Source organism: Tachysurus fulvidraco, chromosome 11 (assembly GCF_022655615.1).
Source record: "Tachysurus fulvidraco isolate hzauxx_2018 chromosome 11, HZAU_PFXX_2.0, whole genome shotgun sequence".
Lineage (NCBI taxonomy): Eukaryota > Metazoa > Chordata > Actinopteri > Siluriformes > Bagridae > Tachysurus > Tachysurus fulvidraco.
In genome coordinates, this window is record NC_062528.1 from 10,609,441 (window position 1) to 10,627,531 (window position 18,091).

At 37.9% G+C, this 18,091-nt stretch overlaps 1 protein-coding gene across 3 annotated transcripts; it reads right to left on the reverse strand.

Moving 5' to 3' along the window:
- Nucleotides 1-884: 884 nt before the first annotated feature.
- On the reverse strand, nucleotides 885-17,986 carry kiaa0753 (KIAA0753 ortholog). Of its 3 annotated transcripts, XM_047820798.1 has the most exons (18): nucleotides 17,859-17,972; nucleotides 17,600-17,712; nucleotides 16,211-16,504; nucleotides 15,853-16,105; nucleotides 15,653-15,759; nucleotides 15,046-15,108; nucleotides 14,739-14,960; nucleotides 14,419-14,605; nucleotides 13,552-13,736; nucleotides 13,207-13,340; nucleotides 11,953-12,090; nucleotides 11,144-11,233; nucleotides 10,749-10,836; nucleotides 8,998-9,120; nucleotides 7,781-7,856; nucleotides 7,085-7,205; nucleotides 3,537-3,755; nucleotides 885-1,593 (listed from the first exon to the last, which is right to left on the reverse strand). In XM_047820798.1, exons 2-18 carry the CDS (start codon nucleotides 17,660-17,662, stop codon nucleotides 1,431-1,433), a joined length of 2,526 nt encoding a protein of 841 aa, XP_047676754.1. In that variant the 5' UTR covers nucleotides 17,663-17,712; nucleotides 17,859-17,972; the 3' UTR covers nucleotides 885-1,430. The 3 variants fall into 3 exon arrangements, with proteins under 3 accessions (XP_047676754.1, XP_027003697.2, XP_047676752.1); XM_027147896.2 differs by having other exon boundaries at nucleotides 17,600-17,986; XM_047820796.1 differs by having other exon boundaries at nucleotides 11,953-12,087; nucleotides 17,600-17,985.
- Between the last annotated feature and the right edge of the window lie 105 nt (nucleotides 17,987-18,091).

Below are 18,091 nucleotides of genomic sequence, written 5' to 3' on the forward strand. Positions count from 1 at the left end.
AATGAAATATAGTCTGAGAACTATTCTATTGGGTTCAATACGGAAGGACTCATTTTAATGCAACTTCTTGTAATATTCGCAGCAACAGCTGGCATATAATCATACACTGTCACAAAATCATATTACATGACAGCTCTCAAGCAATCAACATATCAAATAACAAATCTCAATTAATGAAATATGTATACTGTATATTAAATAAAACCATGACTATGAAATCAGTGCTGTTGTCCAGAAGTTGACTACGGGATACTTTCACAATTAATTTCAATTTGAGGCAACAGTGCATGTAATGAATATTTCATAAACAATGTGTTATATAGATAGCCCCGGGCAATAAATAAGTACATTTTCACCTATGACTGTGTTCATAAGAAATATATATATAAAAAAAAGTTCTCAAACACAAGGCAACATCGAACATCAGCAAACAGATTTATTCTGTAAGCAAGTATCTCTAAATGAAGACTGTTAGAGGCAATGATGTGAGGGTTAGCTTTTCTCTTGCAATCTCAGTAAACAGGCCACGCTACATTAGCACACTCCTTTAGAGACTGAGACTATTAGAATCAGAGAGAAAATCCCAGAAAAAACACTTCTTGATGCGATCAATATAGTTTCATATAAAATAGAAGAAATAGAACCAAGAAAGGCATCTTATTCATTTATACAGCCATGTTGAAGTGTAAGGTACAAAGCATACTTTTCATTCATTCATTCATATATTTATTGATATATTCATTCATCTGTTTGTTTAAATTAGTAAAGAAAGAAAACATTTTAATTGATTTAAAAATTAGTGTCACTTGAATTTGAAATGTTTAATCAATTGTTCTTAAATAAAAATAAACAATGCTTTATTTAAAAAAAAAAAGACAATTCCATTACACTCTTATAAAAAGCTTTATTTTATTCATAAATGGGGCATTATGTGTGTAAATAAATATATTCAAACCTTGAAAGAATTCATTTGGAGTAACTTTGTTGCCCAAATACCACCAGTAAGGAAGACGTATGAAACAATCTCACATTTTATAGAGAATGTTATATAATTATACACACATTCAATACAATAATGGAAATTTTTTTTCGATCACCCATGACAAGCAAAATTCAATCTAGTGTCAATGGGAGCAGGAATAGGGTACAAAAACAGGAATCTCTCAAGTCCAATGTATACGCCACAACATTGGAAATGATAATACATTAAAAAATACAAAAATAAAAAAACAGTATCCTTGAGCCTGCACAAGTCTCATTTAGGTTATATATGGAAGAGGAAATTTAAGATAATGATTTTCTAAAAATCTTATTCTATCGGGAGGGGCAAGCATGATATACATGTATTACCTCTGTGCTAAAACCCTGTGTGTGTTCCTGAGATCAACTGCCTAAATCACTAAAAAAAAAAGCACTCGTAATGAAAAAGTCTATTCGTCCGGTTGGTCACATTTCTGTGACACAGATGGAGAAGGAGACTGAACCGGTTGGAGAAATTCAGAGGTGAAGATGGCTTCTGCGTACTCTTCACAAACATCCTGGAACTCTCCTGCCACGTCAGCCAAGGCCTCCATCATCAGCTCCTCAGCCAAACTGAGAGAGACCAGACAACAAAGTAAACACTAGCTCTTGTCTCTGTTTACATTAGACTCCAGTTTGCTAAGGCATTTTATTCCAAGTCAGGCCTTTTTTTTTATCACTGTCAATATTATCAGTTAATCCAAATGCTGAAACCTGCCATGTTTCTTCCAGCTGACAGTCTTGAGACTTCTCACTTCACTGCATTCCATGTATGCAGTGCAGAGAAGCAGAACAGAACTGAGACTCTATAACCACAGAGTGCATTGGGGGACTGAAGCAAGCCTGTGCCCTGATGCAATAGCATGTCTTTCACATGATTAAATAAATAAAGAATCATTTCAAATCCTTACACTTTGACTCCGCGTGTATTTATTTATTTTTTGCCATTTTTCTTTATAAAAAACGACTTCTTCCCTTCTACTCTAACTGAATTCACAGAGCTGTGAATGGTGGATCATGAAATCCCTTGAGAGGTTTGAGACTAGGTGACTACAACATTCATTAATCTCTGCTGCAGGGAGCTGGAGAATAATCAGGGTGCAGGAAATTGTATGCTGTAGATGGTAAAATCAGGCTAAATTTACTTTCTTAGCGTGAAAGTATTTTAGACAAGATTAAGCTTAATCTATAGATTTGTAGTCTTAAAGTCAAAGACAATGCAGAGTAACATTTTTGCATTAATGGATTAAATATATCCAATATTAATCCTGATTTTTTTGTATTTTATTAGTCTTTGTATTATTATTTATATTAACCTTTTGTTTTATGTTTATGTTCTGTAAAGCTGCTTTGAGACGATGTCAATTAAAAGCGTTATACAAATGAATTTGAATTGATTTAAAGAAACACAACACTTTTGTGGTTAAGTGTATTGCCTCAGTGCAAGCAGGCAGGTGTGGGATTAATAAAAGGACAGGTCTGTTTTACACTTGCATGCTTACATTGTGGCACAGCGAATTCCAATATAACTAACGTTCTGTGATAGGGAGCATTCTGTGCTGTGGCTTGTATGTCACTATCCAATCTCTCTCAGCTTTATTCTAGCCTGACCCTGGCACATACCACCATACAAAGAGATCCAGACTAGCTTCCAGATGCCAGTGACTCTGAAAAATTCCCAGATGCTGTAGACACGGCATAATTTTGTGAAGGAAGGCTGCTCATTGAGATGCTGTATAACAACAGCTCTGCTAATCAGCATCTGCACTGCACACTCATGGAATTAACATTGATATTTCAGCTGAGCTGCTAGGGCATCCACAACAGTGCATTTTAAGAACTAAAGTATGTCCTTAAATAGCAAAATATACATGATTATTATTCTGTGGTTTTGTTGAGAGTAGATTAAATTGGACCTAAAATCTGTTTAGCATTTTACAGCAGTAATACATTAACATAAAAACAGTCTAATGTCCTGAATTGGTTTTTGCTTTATCTATGGAAAAGATGACCAGTCGACTACCTTTTTGTAATTAGTAATAAAGGTTAACAGCCTCAACTACAGTGTAGTGGTAATGCTCTAAGCACATCTCTGTTCATTTTATTCATGCAGTTTGGGAGTGAATGTTAAATCGAGAAGTGTGTTAATATCAAGGGCTCTCTGGTGATCTTACGCATTGCACCAACTTAAAAAATTCTGTTTACAATGCTAATGATGTAGTGGGTGTGCTTGATCATGAACCGCAACAGCCTGAATACAGTGAGGTTAGTATTAATAAATAAAATGCCATAATGTTTCAGGCTCTTTTTTGGCCTTTAGGCTATAAATTAAGTTTTATTGGTTGTGGGACTGGGAAAACAACAGCACAAGCAATGAGAAATGTGTGGCTCCGCTTTGGCCACAAACATTTTCAGAGATGAAGTGAAGTGAAGAAAATATATTTTCAACATATGAAATCCATCTGCTGCTATAATTATATATTTCTACAGATGGATTTTATATATCAGAGTCTTACCTTTCTGCTACAGCCCAGGGGTTAAAACTACCCACTGCTGCATGGGAAACCAGACGCAGGTAAGAATCATACTCCTTCCTGTACTGCTGGATGTTCTTCTGAATGCTGTTAGGGATATTCACCCGAATCCCTCCTTTCTTTTGTGCTCGCTCTGTGGGTAGACTGCTGGGGACAGCATCAGGTGGTTCCTCATCCAGCATGGAGCTTTCAGACCCTACACTGAAGATGCACACACAAGGTAGTGGTTACTCAACACATTTTGTACTTTTGAATAAAACAGATCATCGGTTTGTTGTTAATGCACCATTAAATGGAACCAAAACACATGCATAGATAAAATTGAAACACATTTCTTAAGCTCATTTTCATATGACAGTTACTATAAGTCTAAGCTGAAAGAACTGTAAGGTCTCACAGCCAGTGGCCAATCATTCTGATCACATGAAGTGAGATACATGTTAAGGCACTTCTAGGCAAGCCTGAGTTACAGAACACACTGTGCACAAATCAGTCACATAGAAGCAGCACTTTAACTATCCAGATTTAGAACCTTCACCGGTGATGGAAGTTTTAATAGTCAGCATTAATAGCTGCCTTAAGCCATTTGAGCTTGCACTGTGAAAAAAAAAAGAGGCACATAATCAAGCAGCTGAAAATTTCACACAAATGACAGAATTAAATCCCCTTTGTTAATAGTCTCATTTGAGCAGAAGCTGAAAAGGAATTTGAATGGGAATGCAATTCGTTTTGTAGTCTTAAGCAGGCTTTGCATTATTTAATTTGCTATATCAAACAGACAGGGGAGGGTTCTTGCAAGAAAAATAGTATGGATGTGAATTTACCAGTGCAGTAGATGACCAGTTAATGCTTTGTACTATGAGGGTATGATTTTGATTAGTTTTTTGATAATAATAATAATAATAATAATAATAATAATAATAATAATAATAATAATAATAATAATAAAAGAAGTGAAGGTGATGTATTTTACTTTGTCATAGCCAGCCAGGAGCAAGTGTATAACCTACTTTCACTGAGTACACAATGCTTTGGAGACTGACCTTAGAATTGGAGAATTATATGGAAAATAAGGCCAAGAAAAAAATCAGTGCCTGAAAATCTCACTCTGCAGTTCGGCTCTCCATTGTTCTGCTCAGGTGAGTTTCTGCCACTTCATATATAATTAAATAATATCAATCTGTTTCTCTCTGGAGTCAATTCACTCTCAAGGAGCACCACTGCGACACTCATTCAGAGAGCACTCTAAATATGTACAGTTTACATGAAAAAATTTTTTATCTCACTATATCTGAGCTATACATGGGCTGAGCAATACTTATGCATTTCTGCTGGATTTGGTTGCACCTCTGTACCCAGATATTATGCAAGCAGAACCTAATCAAACAGGTAGTGCTAAAAATATTTCAGACCCTTGATTGGCCCAATGTGTTCATCCCAGAATCGTTCTGAATAAATGTATCTGGCTGGAATTTTTCCTCCACAGGCACAAGAATCTTTTTAGTAGGAATTTAGTGCAATGTCTGCCAAAACTTCATACTCTAAAAGAGACTAAATACGGTACCAAACTCCCAATAATGGCAATCTGTCGTGCAACAACATTACACGCATGCTATTACAGCTTCACTTCACTGGTACTGAAACCAAAATTTTCCAGCGTGATAATGCCTCTGTGCACAAAGTGTTGTCCATGATGACATGGTTTCAGTAAGGCTGGAGTGGAAAATCTCAAGTGTCTTCCACAGAGCCCTGACCTCAACCCCACTGAATATCTTTGGGATGAATTGGAAAGCTGGCCTTTGGGCCAGGACTTAGTGCCTGACCTCACTAATGTTCTTGCGGCTGAATCCCCACAGCCACACTCCCAGCAGAGTGGAAATTATTATAACAGTGAAGGGGACTTAATCTGGACAGGTACAGTACATATGGGCATTATGGTCAAGCATCCACAAACTTTTGGCCATATAGAATGTATGTAATTCTTCCACATCCTTCTAAATGGTTTCTGTTCACATAAACAGCACATAAAGTTATTATCTATGCCTACACTTTTACTTTGTATAGCTGTCCTTCATACACCAAAAGAATAATCACTGTGGAAGAGATCATTACCACCATGAAAAATATTCCCTCGTGTAATAAATGTGATCAGTCCGAATAACTTTGTACTGATTAGAAGTGACGACCCTTTAAAGGGGGAAAAAATGACCCAAACCATTCCAGCACAATGTCCCACACACATGCAGAGCCACTGGTTTTCCTTTATGCCACCTGTCTGCTGTTTCCTGTTCTACTTCTCATATTGCAGGGAGCAAAAAACACACATATGAATCCAGTAATTTTCTGCTGAGTAAATGATTGCTAGGAGAGTACTTATGCCTCGAGGTGCACAATTACAGTAGTGCTTGTTCTGCAGGTATTCTAATCATTGTCACTAGAGCTGCCAATGCTTTTTTCTGGAAATCAATATTTGTGCTACAGCCATCAGGAAAGCTTAAACTAAAGCTTTTTTGACAGTCTGGATGTTATCTAGTTCAAGAAGTATAAATTCTAACTACAGTACACTACATAGATAGTACATATATAGACTGTACATCAAACAAAGTATCTGCATCTACCCACAGACAGAAACACAAAAGAGAACCTATGATATCCAACAAAGACTACATTAGTAAGAGGGCTCAACAGCTATGGTAGCAGGTCATTGCAGTAGAACTGGGTTTAAATGGTCTCCTGGAAATTCAGCCTCTGCTTTTCTGTGAAGCAAATAGGAGATGCTGTGTTGAGCATGCCCTTTTCTTTAGAAACTGCTGGCCACTGTGAGCTACATAAACTGCTGACTTTGTGAAACACAAAGTTGGACCTAAAGTTTTTTTTTTATCCTCAGAGCTTTGACTGCTTTTAGAAAAGGAGATTTTTTTTTCATCTTTTAAACATAATGTTTCATCTCAGGCACTAAATCTTGCTAAGATGCCTGTCACACGTAGGCTCCCAGTGTCCCTAATTTTTCCATTTCCCTTATTTTGTGCTGTATTAGTGTCCAAATGAACTAATGCCTCTCCAGGTGCAACCAGAAGCCTGACATAGGCACAAGTCAGTTTCAAGCTTTTCACACTTTGGCTGAAATATAGAAAGCTGACTTGGCACCTGCATTGGCTAAACATTATAGTACATAAACAGAACCTGCTGACACACTATTTCTTTGCCTTACTGATTACTGCAAATTACTCAAGGGATTTTGCTTGTTAGCGTTATAATACATTAGGCTGGTATAATCCAATATGCGTATGAAGGATTTAATGGCGCATTATATCATTAACTTGAAGACACCCTTAATCATTTTATCATTGAACTCCTTTTAATACATTTTTATTCAAACCTTCTAGACAGATGGGTATGAAGATAATCAGAATGGTAAAACATCTGTAACAGCTACTAATCAAATGGAGAGAAAGAGAGAATGTTTGCCAACTTGACCCATCAGAGTCCTTATGGTGTGTCAGGACTCATAAAGGCTCACAGCTACTTACCCTGTCTCTATTGGTTTTTGTAAGACAATGTCTCCTGTAGCAGAGTGTCTCTGAGCTGGTTTAGTCAGTCTTATGGGTTGAGGAGACGCAGGTCTTGAGCTATTATGTGTTCTCTTGGTTCCTATAAGAGCAACAATTGTATCAACAATGGTGCCACCTGCTGGACAATACTATCAAATCAAATCGGAAATAAAAAAGACTCCTTGTAAAACTGCAAAAATTTAGACAGTCTACAACACTTTGGTGGCGCTGATACACATCCATATCCAAGGAATTTATTTTGTTTATATTTGGTGTTTGCATAAATGGGATGTAGTGTGCTAGAAAAATAGTACCACATGTTAAAAATATATAATAAAAGATTTCACAAATACGGCATATCCATGTATTCCGGCTAAAATATTTGGCAGAAAGCGCAAGGTCTTGTAGATTCAGTATAATGGAGCCAGCATTTCAAAGGTGATGACAGAATGCATACTGTTTGTCAAATATGGAGATAGATGTCAAGTAAACTTTGAGGTGTACACAAAAAGACTTATTATGCATAAGTGAAGCTAGTAAGTGTTAAAAAAAAGTGTAACGTGTACATCCTGCTGTAAGAAAACACATTGTGACCGGTAGGTCTGTGCTTTTCTGACTTGAGAACTGTAAAAACACCTAACACACATTCTAATCATTAGTCTTTTTTATTTTCACCTGTCTCCATGTCCCAGAGAAGAGGGTCAGAGTAAGAAATCATAGCAAAACGCCTCCGTACTTCCTCCTCGTCTTTCTAAACATGGACACAAATAGAAGCACAACATAAACATCAGACGGCTATTTCAGCACTTCACTTTAATCAATACAAAGTGAGCAGCTTTGTTTGTGACTCAAGTTTAGCAAATAGTTACAAAGCATCAATGTTGCTTATCCCAAACATTCAACTAGTTTCATTTATGATCACAGATGATGATGACAGGGAGTACAGAGGACTGATCCAGAACTTTGTGGACTGGTGCCACCGGAGCTGCCTCCAGTTAAATGCGGGGAAAACCAAAGAACTGGTGGTGGATTTCCATAGGCACAAACAAACTTCATCACCCCCAGTGATCATTCAGGGAAAGGACATTGTGAGAGTGGACTGGGTGTTCATCTGAACAACAAACTGGACTGGACAGACAATACTGAGGCAATCTATAAGAAAGGAAAGAGCAGACTCCTTCTGCTTAGGAGACTATGGTCTCTTCGAGTGCAGGGAGAGCTACTGAAGACCTTTTTTGACTCTGTGGTGGCCTCGGACATATTCTATGGTGTGGTATGCTGTTGCAGCAGCTAATCCACTGCAGGAAGGAAGAGACTGGACAAGCTGATCAGGAAGGCCAGCTCAGTCCTTGGGATTCCTCTGGTGTCTGAAGGAGCGATACAGATGGTCTTTTCTCCCTGCTGCTATTAGACTTTACAATCAAAGCTGCTCCCAGTGAACCAGTCACCAAAATTACACACTGGATTACTGTTTAACTGGAATAATAACAATAACGAAGTATTTAAACAACACGTGCAATAACAGACATTTTGAAAAACTCTGCAATATTACCTGTGTGCAATATGTCTGTTAGCATAACTACTTACTTGTGGTCTCTTTTTTCTTTTTAGAATTTATACATTGTGTTGTGTATATACTGTATATTATATGTCTTTTATTTTTTATATATTTGCATTTCTTTCTCTTTGCTGCTGTAACAGAGAAATTTCCCAAATGTGGGACAAATAAAGGTATATCTTATCTTATCTTATCTTATGATGTATGAAAAAAAGGTATTGATAAAATAGCAGTTGGCAGCTACTCCCTCTAAACGGTAGAGTGAATACATTTAAATATCAAGGTATAAATAAAGTAATCATATGTTAGTCAGGAGAAAGTTCAGAGTGCTGACCTCTATCTCCTCCATGCGCAGTAACATATTGTCCAGCACGGGGTCCAGCAGAAGTGGGTCATCCTCCCCGTCCACCTTCTGCGGAGCACCGAGTGTGGCCTCTACGTCTGTACTCACTGCAGTCTGGGTACACACATACACATAAAATGACTGCAGTGCATAGGTTTTCCCTCACTGGGCAAAAAAGAAAAGAATAATGGTTCAATTCTGTCTATTTCCTCATCCTGATATTTACTAATCAATCAATTAAACACAAAATGTCTATTCATTTCACTTCTACATAAACATCATTTGTATTTGATGTCACTTTCATAGTTGCTTCACAAATGAAACTTTAGAGACCCCTACTGGTTTAGTCTCATTACCCTTTATAGGCCCTCATTAGTGCTGCCTGTTGATTAAACTGACCTATGGCAGAGGTCTTCTCGGGTCTAAAAAAATGTACCCGACCCGAAGTGACCCGAAGCACTTTTTGCATGTCGGGTTCAGATAAAAAGTGCTTCGGGTCAGGTACATTTTTTTTTAGAACCGAGAAGACCTCTACCATACCATTTTTTTTTTATATAGAAAAACCCGACCCAAGACAAACCCAAAAAAATTACACCCGAGTCCGACCCAACAGCAATTTTTCTTTAACCCGACTGGACCCGAATGTTGCATAACTCTACACTAAATTAACCACTACAGAGTGGATTCAAAATTGATTGACAGGTCTGTTTCAACCAAAATGAGCTTACCACCAGCCACACGTCACCAGCCACATGTTGCAAACGGTCTTGGCAAACAGGAGAGGTTGGAAAAGGACTCCAGTCGATGCACACACGCGAGATACAGTAGTTCGGGTCTTCTCGGGTCCGTTCGGTAAAAACACATTCATTTTAAATTACCCGAGACCCGGTGCCGCTAATATTATACCCGACCCGTGTCCGAGGCACACGTGAAACCTGCTCGGGTCTCGGGTTGGACCTCGGGTTTTCGGATCTAAAGTGGACCCGTGAAGACCTCTACCCTATGGTACAGTCTTCTAAATCTAAACTTTATGTCAGATCTCACAATGATCCAGCCTAAACCCAGACGCAGGTTTTATTTCAAACTAATGTAAATCACGTTATAAACAATGCCCTTAATTAAAGTGTAAGCACACTATTTGATGCTGAAACCTAATTGATTTTATAAATAACTTATTTTTGTTTATTTTTCTTATAACCTTACGGGATTTCTTCATAATAAAGACAGTGAATGTCCTCTAACTGGTTTGATATTACAGTAGACCGTACTTAAGATAACAACCTGGAAAAACATCTACATGACATACAGCAAGGTGATTTTAGGTTGCCATGACAACTGTGTTTTTAATGATCAAAGTATTTGCTTTAACTTTGTGTGGCTGGGACGTTACATTCAGTGCAATATAAAAGAAAAATCTGTAAACTTTGTAAACGTGAATGTTATTGTAAATTTAAACAAACATTTTTAAAAAGTAGTTATTAAATAACAGTTTTAAAGACAATATTTGTGGTGTAGAGTGTTGCTTATGATTTTAACAAATAGAATTACTAATGAACTTAAAGCCCAAATCGTAATGATGTAAACATCATTATTTTGAGTTTGGTCATATACCTGTCCAATTTTATATAAATAGGACAGTCTGACACTGTACACAAGCAATCTAAAACCCCATCTGTTATAGCAGTGATTTAATTTGGGCCACAGGGCTCCAAAAGGCTAACAAAATTTCTTTCAATACTTACCTTCACACGATCCAACAGAGGTTGGTGTCTTTCTCTAGTTGCTTGCTCTGCTCGCTTAGTCCACAGTGTAGTAGTGCCCAATTCTTCCCTAATACACAAACACACTGACGTAGGTAATGCGCAAGCTCTCCTTCACACACACACACACACACACACACACACACACACACACACACACACACACACACACACACACATACACACATACACACATACACACACACACACACACACACACACACATACACATACACATACACATACACATACACATACACATACACATACACACACACACACACACACACACACACACACACACACACACACACACACACACACACACACAAATGTTCCCACATGCCCTTGGCAAGTGGCCTGTGATGTCCATGTACCTGAGTGTGTGAACATCCCCCATTTCCTCTTTACTGACTGGATTCAGTTCTCTCTGTCGATTTTCTGTAATTGTAGCCAGCCAGGCTTGCCTGCAGTAAACATAAAAACATTAACAAAATCACATTTTATTCATTTATGATTACTAAACATATATATCACAAATACTCTCCAACACAACATACGCATGGTCAAGGATCATGCAAAGTTTTGTACTGACTACTACCAACTACACTATGAAATGAATTAAGAATTTAAATGAGTTAAACTGATATAATCTATGGACTATAATTGTATCGGGAAATAAAGATTTAGATTAGGAAAAGCTGTTATTGGAAAATTAATTCCAGCAGACATATACAAGTAATTTATGGTAATGACTCATTTGTGATTTGATGAAAATGCTTAGCCTGTGGCTTCCAACTACACATTGAAATGAATTAAGAATTTAAATTACTTAAACAAATATAATCCCACAGGAATAGTCATAGGCAATTATTTTTTTTATCCTCTGTACAGTTAAAGACTTGACAACTGTTCAATTAATAACAGTAATAAGAAAAGATCATTTTTACAGTGAAAAATGGGTAGGTTATGGTAACATCGTCAAAACCAAATGTGCATCAGCTCTTAATATCATAGCTCTACATTTGGAACAATAGTATAAGAGGTATAAGAGGTACCAAATACCTCACAAAGCTCAGAAAGTTAAGGAATGTCCCTGATATAAAAATTAAAAATGTAAAAAGATATGTTCATGTAGTAAAATGACGTTCCTGTATGTAGTATGTAGACGGAAGCTGTGTCTGACCTGAGGGCCTGGTCTGTGACCTTGTCCGTGCTGGTGTTTCCCTGGCTTTGGCTGTTGGCTTGCACACCTGTGGGAAATGAGGAGTTCTTTACTGGAGAGAAGAGACATCTTGGCTCTGGCCTGCTGGAAACAGCTCTGCTAAAACAAACACACAATTTATTGAAGATTTGAGAAGAAAGTATACACACTAAATAAAATTTAAGAGTAGCAAATTTACAAAAGTAATATATGTACTATATACAGTAAACTCTGGCCTGTTAACTTCTGAAGGGAGCAGAAGGACAAGCAGGCACAAAATGCACATGTTTATTGGATATTCATAACCTTCAGAGATCAGTGATGTTTCTTATCGTGTTAATTCTGTAATTATGACTGTTAGAAAACGTACACGAACCTACAGTACAATAAATACTAATAAAATAGTATATATAGAAGAGGTATAGTAGAAGAACAACACCTACATCTATTTGAAATGAATAAAATATATACATCTAAAATAAAGATAACGAACTTGAAATCGAATGAATGAAATGAAATTTAATGACATTCAGTTAGCAAAAGAAAACATAAAACTACACTATAGATGGCTATTTATTTCAAACAACAAATGCTCTATACCATCATACAACTGTGAGTAATTAGTAATGGTCCCAAATGTACTGAAAAAAGAGAGCACTCCTATCTATAATGCACCTCACTTCAAATTTGAATCATGATGGGCTCTTATTATTTATGATGCAATAACATTTAAAACTAACAAAGATTACATGGTATTTAGCAGGCACCCTTTTCCAGGGTGACTTACATTTATTTCAATATATACAATTGAGCAATTGAGGATTAAGGGCCTTGCTCAAGGGCCCAGCAGTGGCAGATTGGTTGACCCGGGATGCGAACTCATGATCTTCTGATCAGTGGTCCAACACCTTAACCACAGAGATACCATTTCTCCAGATTTACCTGTTTCTTAAAAGAGCCTGGTAAAATCTTCAATTTAGCAGGTATTCTCATGTCAAGTCATTCAAAAATAAAAATGTTGCAAATTCATTTAAACTGGTCAACCCTGAGACATTATTCTAGTTATTCAAATTATTCTACACATGCTGAGAAGTGAAGAAAGCACATAAGGTTCAGGAGTAATGTGTGTATGTGATTTAAATGTGCGGAGCTTCTGGCACTAATACAAATTCCTCGCATGTGAAAACATGCCTGGCAATAAAGATGATTCTGAATCTGATTCTGATTGTGACTGACCGTTGCTTCACAGGAGAATGGGGAGATGTAGGGATCCACGGCACTGCCGCCTCTCTCTGTGGTAGCTGACTTTCTCTGAGTTTGGATGAAACAGTGGGCTGCTGGAAACCAGCATCACGAACATGAACGGAGAGCTATATGAATTAAGAGATCGGTCTTTGTTTAAAACATTTAAAGCAAGAAGCTTCATGTTTTCAGTCCATTAAATTTCAATCTAATACAATGATATAATCTCATGAATAGCCCAAATATGACCATCTTTTTTTTCTGAGAGACCAGAGATCAAGTGTTAAAGAAGTAAAAATTCACTAGACCATGTTTTATAATGGTGAGCCCCAGTCTCACCTTGCACTTATCTGGATGGGCAGAACTAGTTGATTTAGGGACATCAGCTTCTGGCCTGCTCTGACTCTCTCCTTCTCTCAGTTCCCGCATGCGCACTAGGCTCTGGATCCCAGCCTTTAGAACATCCTTGCGCTCTTGATCCATGAAACGTCCTGTTTTCAAAGGTCGGCCTGCTGTTCTTCTGTCTAAGTAATCGGAACCGATACAAGAACTGTCCTTTACTATTCCTAATCTCTTCTCTTTTTTTGTGCTATAACAAGGACCACGAATATTTTTTTAATAATTAAATGTAAGCATGTATCTACATATTCATTTATATATAGTATTTGTTACTTAATAGAGTGTTAACAGAGTGTCGCACGATAAAATAGTTGTAGTTATCAAAATTTTAAAATCATCACATGCCTAGTGGAAAGTCTGAAAGCACCTTAAGGCACAGCTCAAAACGGGAGCCATGATTTATTAAATCTGTACAAAAACATGACAAATATGATAAACTGAGGTGCTGACGTGGTCTAGCAGAAGATCTTTGTCTTTCCATTGAGCAAAATAACAGTTTAAGAGTTATATAGTGTAACGGTATGAGAAAGTTTACTGAAACTACGGCTTTAGAAAGAGATTTCTTCAAATGACTTGTCTACACTCTTAGTTTACATTAACAGTGTATTTTAAACATTCTCCTGGAACTGATCCCCTTTCCTCAGTATTATCCCCACTTTATAAAGACATATATTTCTGACCTACTTGATATTCTACTTCTTTGGAATGGTTATGTCTACATTAATTACTTAACCTTAAAGAAATTACTCAGAGTTGCTGTAACTCGAGTAACAGTCATTTGTATTCTTTTAAGAGAAAACAGCTTACAATTTCTTGGAGCTGATGATTTCTTTGGTCGTCGAGTGGCTTTGGCAGTCTGGGCCTGAGGAAAACGATTAAGGGACTTGCAGCGTCCACCGACCCTGGAAGTCCTCTCTCTTACAGGAGAGATACTCTGCATACGTGTCTCCTGCTCCAGCTGACTATCCTGCTTATTCAGTGCCAAATCCAGCATCTTAGTGGAAATTGTAAGAAATAGGTTTCAGACTGCTGCCTTCCATGCACTCATATCTGATAAATCATTCAGTCAGAAACCCCAAAGATGAATTCAGGGGAAAGAAGTCATAATACATAAAGTCTGTCATTACTTCTAACTTCTGTAGGATGTCCAGTGTGGTCTCTGGGACAGCTGAGCCCTGGCCCACCACCACCTTGGCAGAGCAGAGAGAAAGCTGGCGTATGAGCTGACCCAGCTCTTTACACTGGACAGGTACTCTGCTCTCAGCAGGGTCTGACAGCTGCTGAATAAACGCCTGCATGGCTCGGACTGCCCCGCGATGAGCCGCTGCCAACCTGTTCACTGCAATGCACTGAAAAGCATAATAACTTCAGCAACTCATTGCCAGAAGAGGCCATTCTTACAATCCTCTGAAACATGAGCCACAGAACTCTTACCTTATTGGTAGTCCTTACACTCTGAGAACGCAACTTGTCTAAATCCTCCTGAATTGCTTTTACCTAGATATATACAAAAAATCGTTAATATTATTGTATGCTATTCTACAGTGCAGAGACCAAAGGTTTATTCTTTTCACAATTTAATCACTAATAGTGCTTAGAAAAAACAAAACGATCCAAGTTGCCAGTTAAATGAGGTAAAAATATCAAGTCATTCAGCAAACAACAAATTCTTGGCATTTAATGGCTTACCTTTAAGGGACTTAAACTAAATGAATGCTTTATTAAAACCATGTGCACTTGGAGGCTTAAAAATAACAATAATAGCCTCATGTGTATTAATGTCCATCTTAAACAGAAAATTAAAATACTGCAAGTTAAAATATAATCTATAGTTACTACACTGTGACTTGAAAATTTCAATTTACTGGCATGTTCTGAGTGATTTAAATAAAACAAATGAAATATATTATTTGAAAAAATAATTTGAATCCCAGTAAATAAACTCACTTACAGCCAATCTTCCTCATAAACATTATAACAATGCAAAACCAAAAGAATAAAGCATATGAAATTTGTTACACTGAGGATTTGTTGTACCGACCTGCTGCTGCAAAACATAGATAATCCGTGCAGAGCGAGCAGCCTGCTCCTGCTGGCGGATCTCAATCCTGCGCTTTTCATCTGGCTCTAAACTCGCCACTATTCGTCCTGCAGAGCACAGCACACTCACAATTCTGCATCTACCCATACAGAAACTACACAATATATAACAATGTTAAGACTCGATGTGACCAGCTTTACCCTTATTCACGAGCTGCTCTATCCTTTGGACGTAAGTCTCCAGTTCCTTCTGTAATTTGCGGATCTCTCTGCTAAGCTGTGGCTCACTGCTGATGGCTTGTAATCCAGGGTCTCTGGTTGGAGGAGACTGTACTTGTTCAGCCTTAGAGGGTGGAAAAAGCTTCTGAGGAGTATATACAAGTACCTGTGTGCTTGAATTTGTCTGCCTCCTTAGACTTCTTGTCCTCTGGTTACCACCAGGAGAAAGCCCATTCTAGATTTAAATGAGAATCACCATGCATGGATTAATGTACATTACATGACTGTGATATCTTGACATCAAAAATGAATTCACATTTAACATAAAGGTTACTGGTACCTGCTGATGGTCAGTTTTATTCTTATCTGGACTTGGAGACTTCGCTATTGTCTTGTGTGACTGACTATTTATGGATTCCTGTCGTTTTCGACGCAAGTCTTTTTTTGCTAGTCTCATCGCAGCCTGTAGTTGATCCTCAGATAGAACAGAAAGACGTAAGGAGCTACTGCAGCTCATACCGTTGTCCTGATGCTCCCGCTGAGCCATAAGTTTCTCGATCACAATAGGACCTGGAGGACCTACTCGAGTGGCTCGGTTCAGGACATTGGTTGGCAATGCAAGATTAAACAAAAGCTATGAGAAAGAGGCAGAGTTTTTCTTAATGAACAGTCCTTTTAATGTGATGGAATGAAATTCATTTGATTATTAAGTCATCACAAAGTGTATACACAGTTTTTTTTTGTAGTCAATCTATTGCTATATATATAGTTTGTCCTCCCTGCTCTCCTCCAAGACCACTCTTGAGCGGATTTTCTATTTGGATGGGGGACTATTTTCACATGGTATTATTGTATGGTGATGGTTGGATGTCAGGTGTAGCATTGTAGCTTTGTTTCCTCATAAATGGGTGAGGACAATCCACTAAATCAAAATAGCTGGACAATAGCAGTCCTCAGGGAATACACCGACACCACCGAATAGGATTAACGCAAATTGTTGATCGGTTGTGTCTTATCATGTGAAGTGATGTGAAGTCAAGTAAGTTTTTTTTGACATGCATCCATATGACTCGCGTACATTCAAATGAAATGTAACCACAGCAATAAGCTACAAACACACACCAGTGGGAGGCTGACAAGTGCAAAATATGCTATTTAAACTTAGGGCAATAAATACACAAGACAGTGCAGGCGAATTAGATTCATTCCGTTTCCAGTAACTGCTTTATTCATGGCGTCAGTGGATCCCGAGTCAGTTCTGGTAAGACTGGGTTTGTGTCAAGCATACACCCTGCATGGGACACCAGTCCATCAGAGGACACACCTTCACACTCAGTGTGTGTAGCCAATCCAGATACTGAGAATAGATGCAGCGAAGCGCCCACACTCAGGATTAAATTAGGGGCCCTGGAGCTGTAAGGTGGGTACACTATCTGTTAAAACCGGCTCAAATGTCTGTAATTCTTACACAACACACTACCCTATAACACACTTGTTGGAAAAAAGACCTGATCAGAAGTAAGGGGAGAAAAAAGCCTCGCAGTAGTATTATAATAATAGTGTATAGATTAATCATAGCAGTGTCGATTCCCAAATAATATGTGATGGAGTGCTGACGAACAATGGAAAGTGGAAAGTATCTGATGAGGGGATAATGTATGTATTTCATCACCTGTTTCACAGATAACTTACTTCAGACTCGGTATTTAAACAGCATCATTAGCTTTACCTGCGTTTGAGGTCCAGGGATCCGATCTAAACTGTCCTTTTTAACCCATGATCCATTCTCCATTGGGTTACTTATTCCCAAAGCTGCTCTCACTGGGGATCCCCTCTGATAATCTGTGGTCATCGAACCAGAAGTCAGAACCAGAAGCTGTCAAAAACAAGACTAACTACTCAGCTAACAAGAGAAGAGTTTAGCCAGCGAACTTAAATCGGCAATTCGTGACAATTATAAAATATTATGACATTAAATATTATACGACCGTGTTCTCCTAAATAACTGATCACGGCGAACAGTAATTATTTAGCTAGATGACACAAATAACTGTAGACAAAGATTTGGTTCTAAAACGCCGCCATGACAACAACATTCTTCTTCGATTGTGTATCAGATTAACAGTAGAAGCACGACACCGCCACCTAGCGTGTATGGCATGTAACTGAAAGTCTTTCAAGCTTTTTAATATGCTCCCTTGTAAAAACTTAATGCAAATAC

Excerpts from the sequence above, each read along its gene's own strand:
- kiaa0753 (XM_027147896.2), bottom strand. The coding sequence starts at position 17,722 with ATGACCACAGATTATCAGAGGGGATCCCCAGTGAGAGCAGCTTTGGGA. Across the intron at positions 13,737-14,418 it reads ATCATCAGCTCCAAGAAATT|ACAGAAGAACAGCAGGCCGA; the intron begins GTAAGCTGTTTT and ends CCGATTACTTAG. Across the intron at positions 11,234-11,952 it reads GTCACAGACCAGGCCCTCAG|GCAAGCCTGGCTGGCTACAA; the intron begins GTCAGACACAGC and ends TGTTTACTGCAG.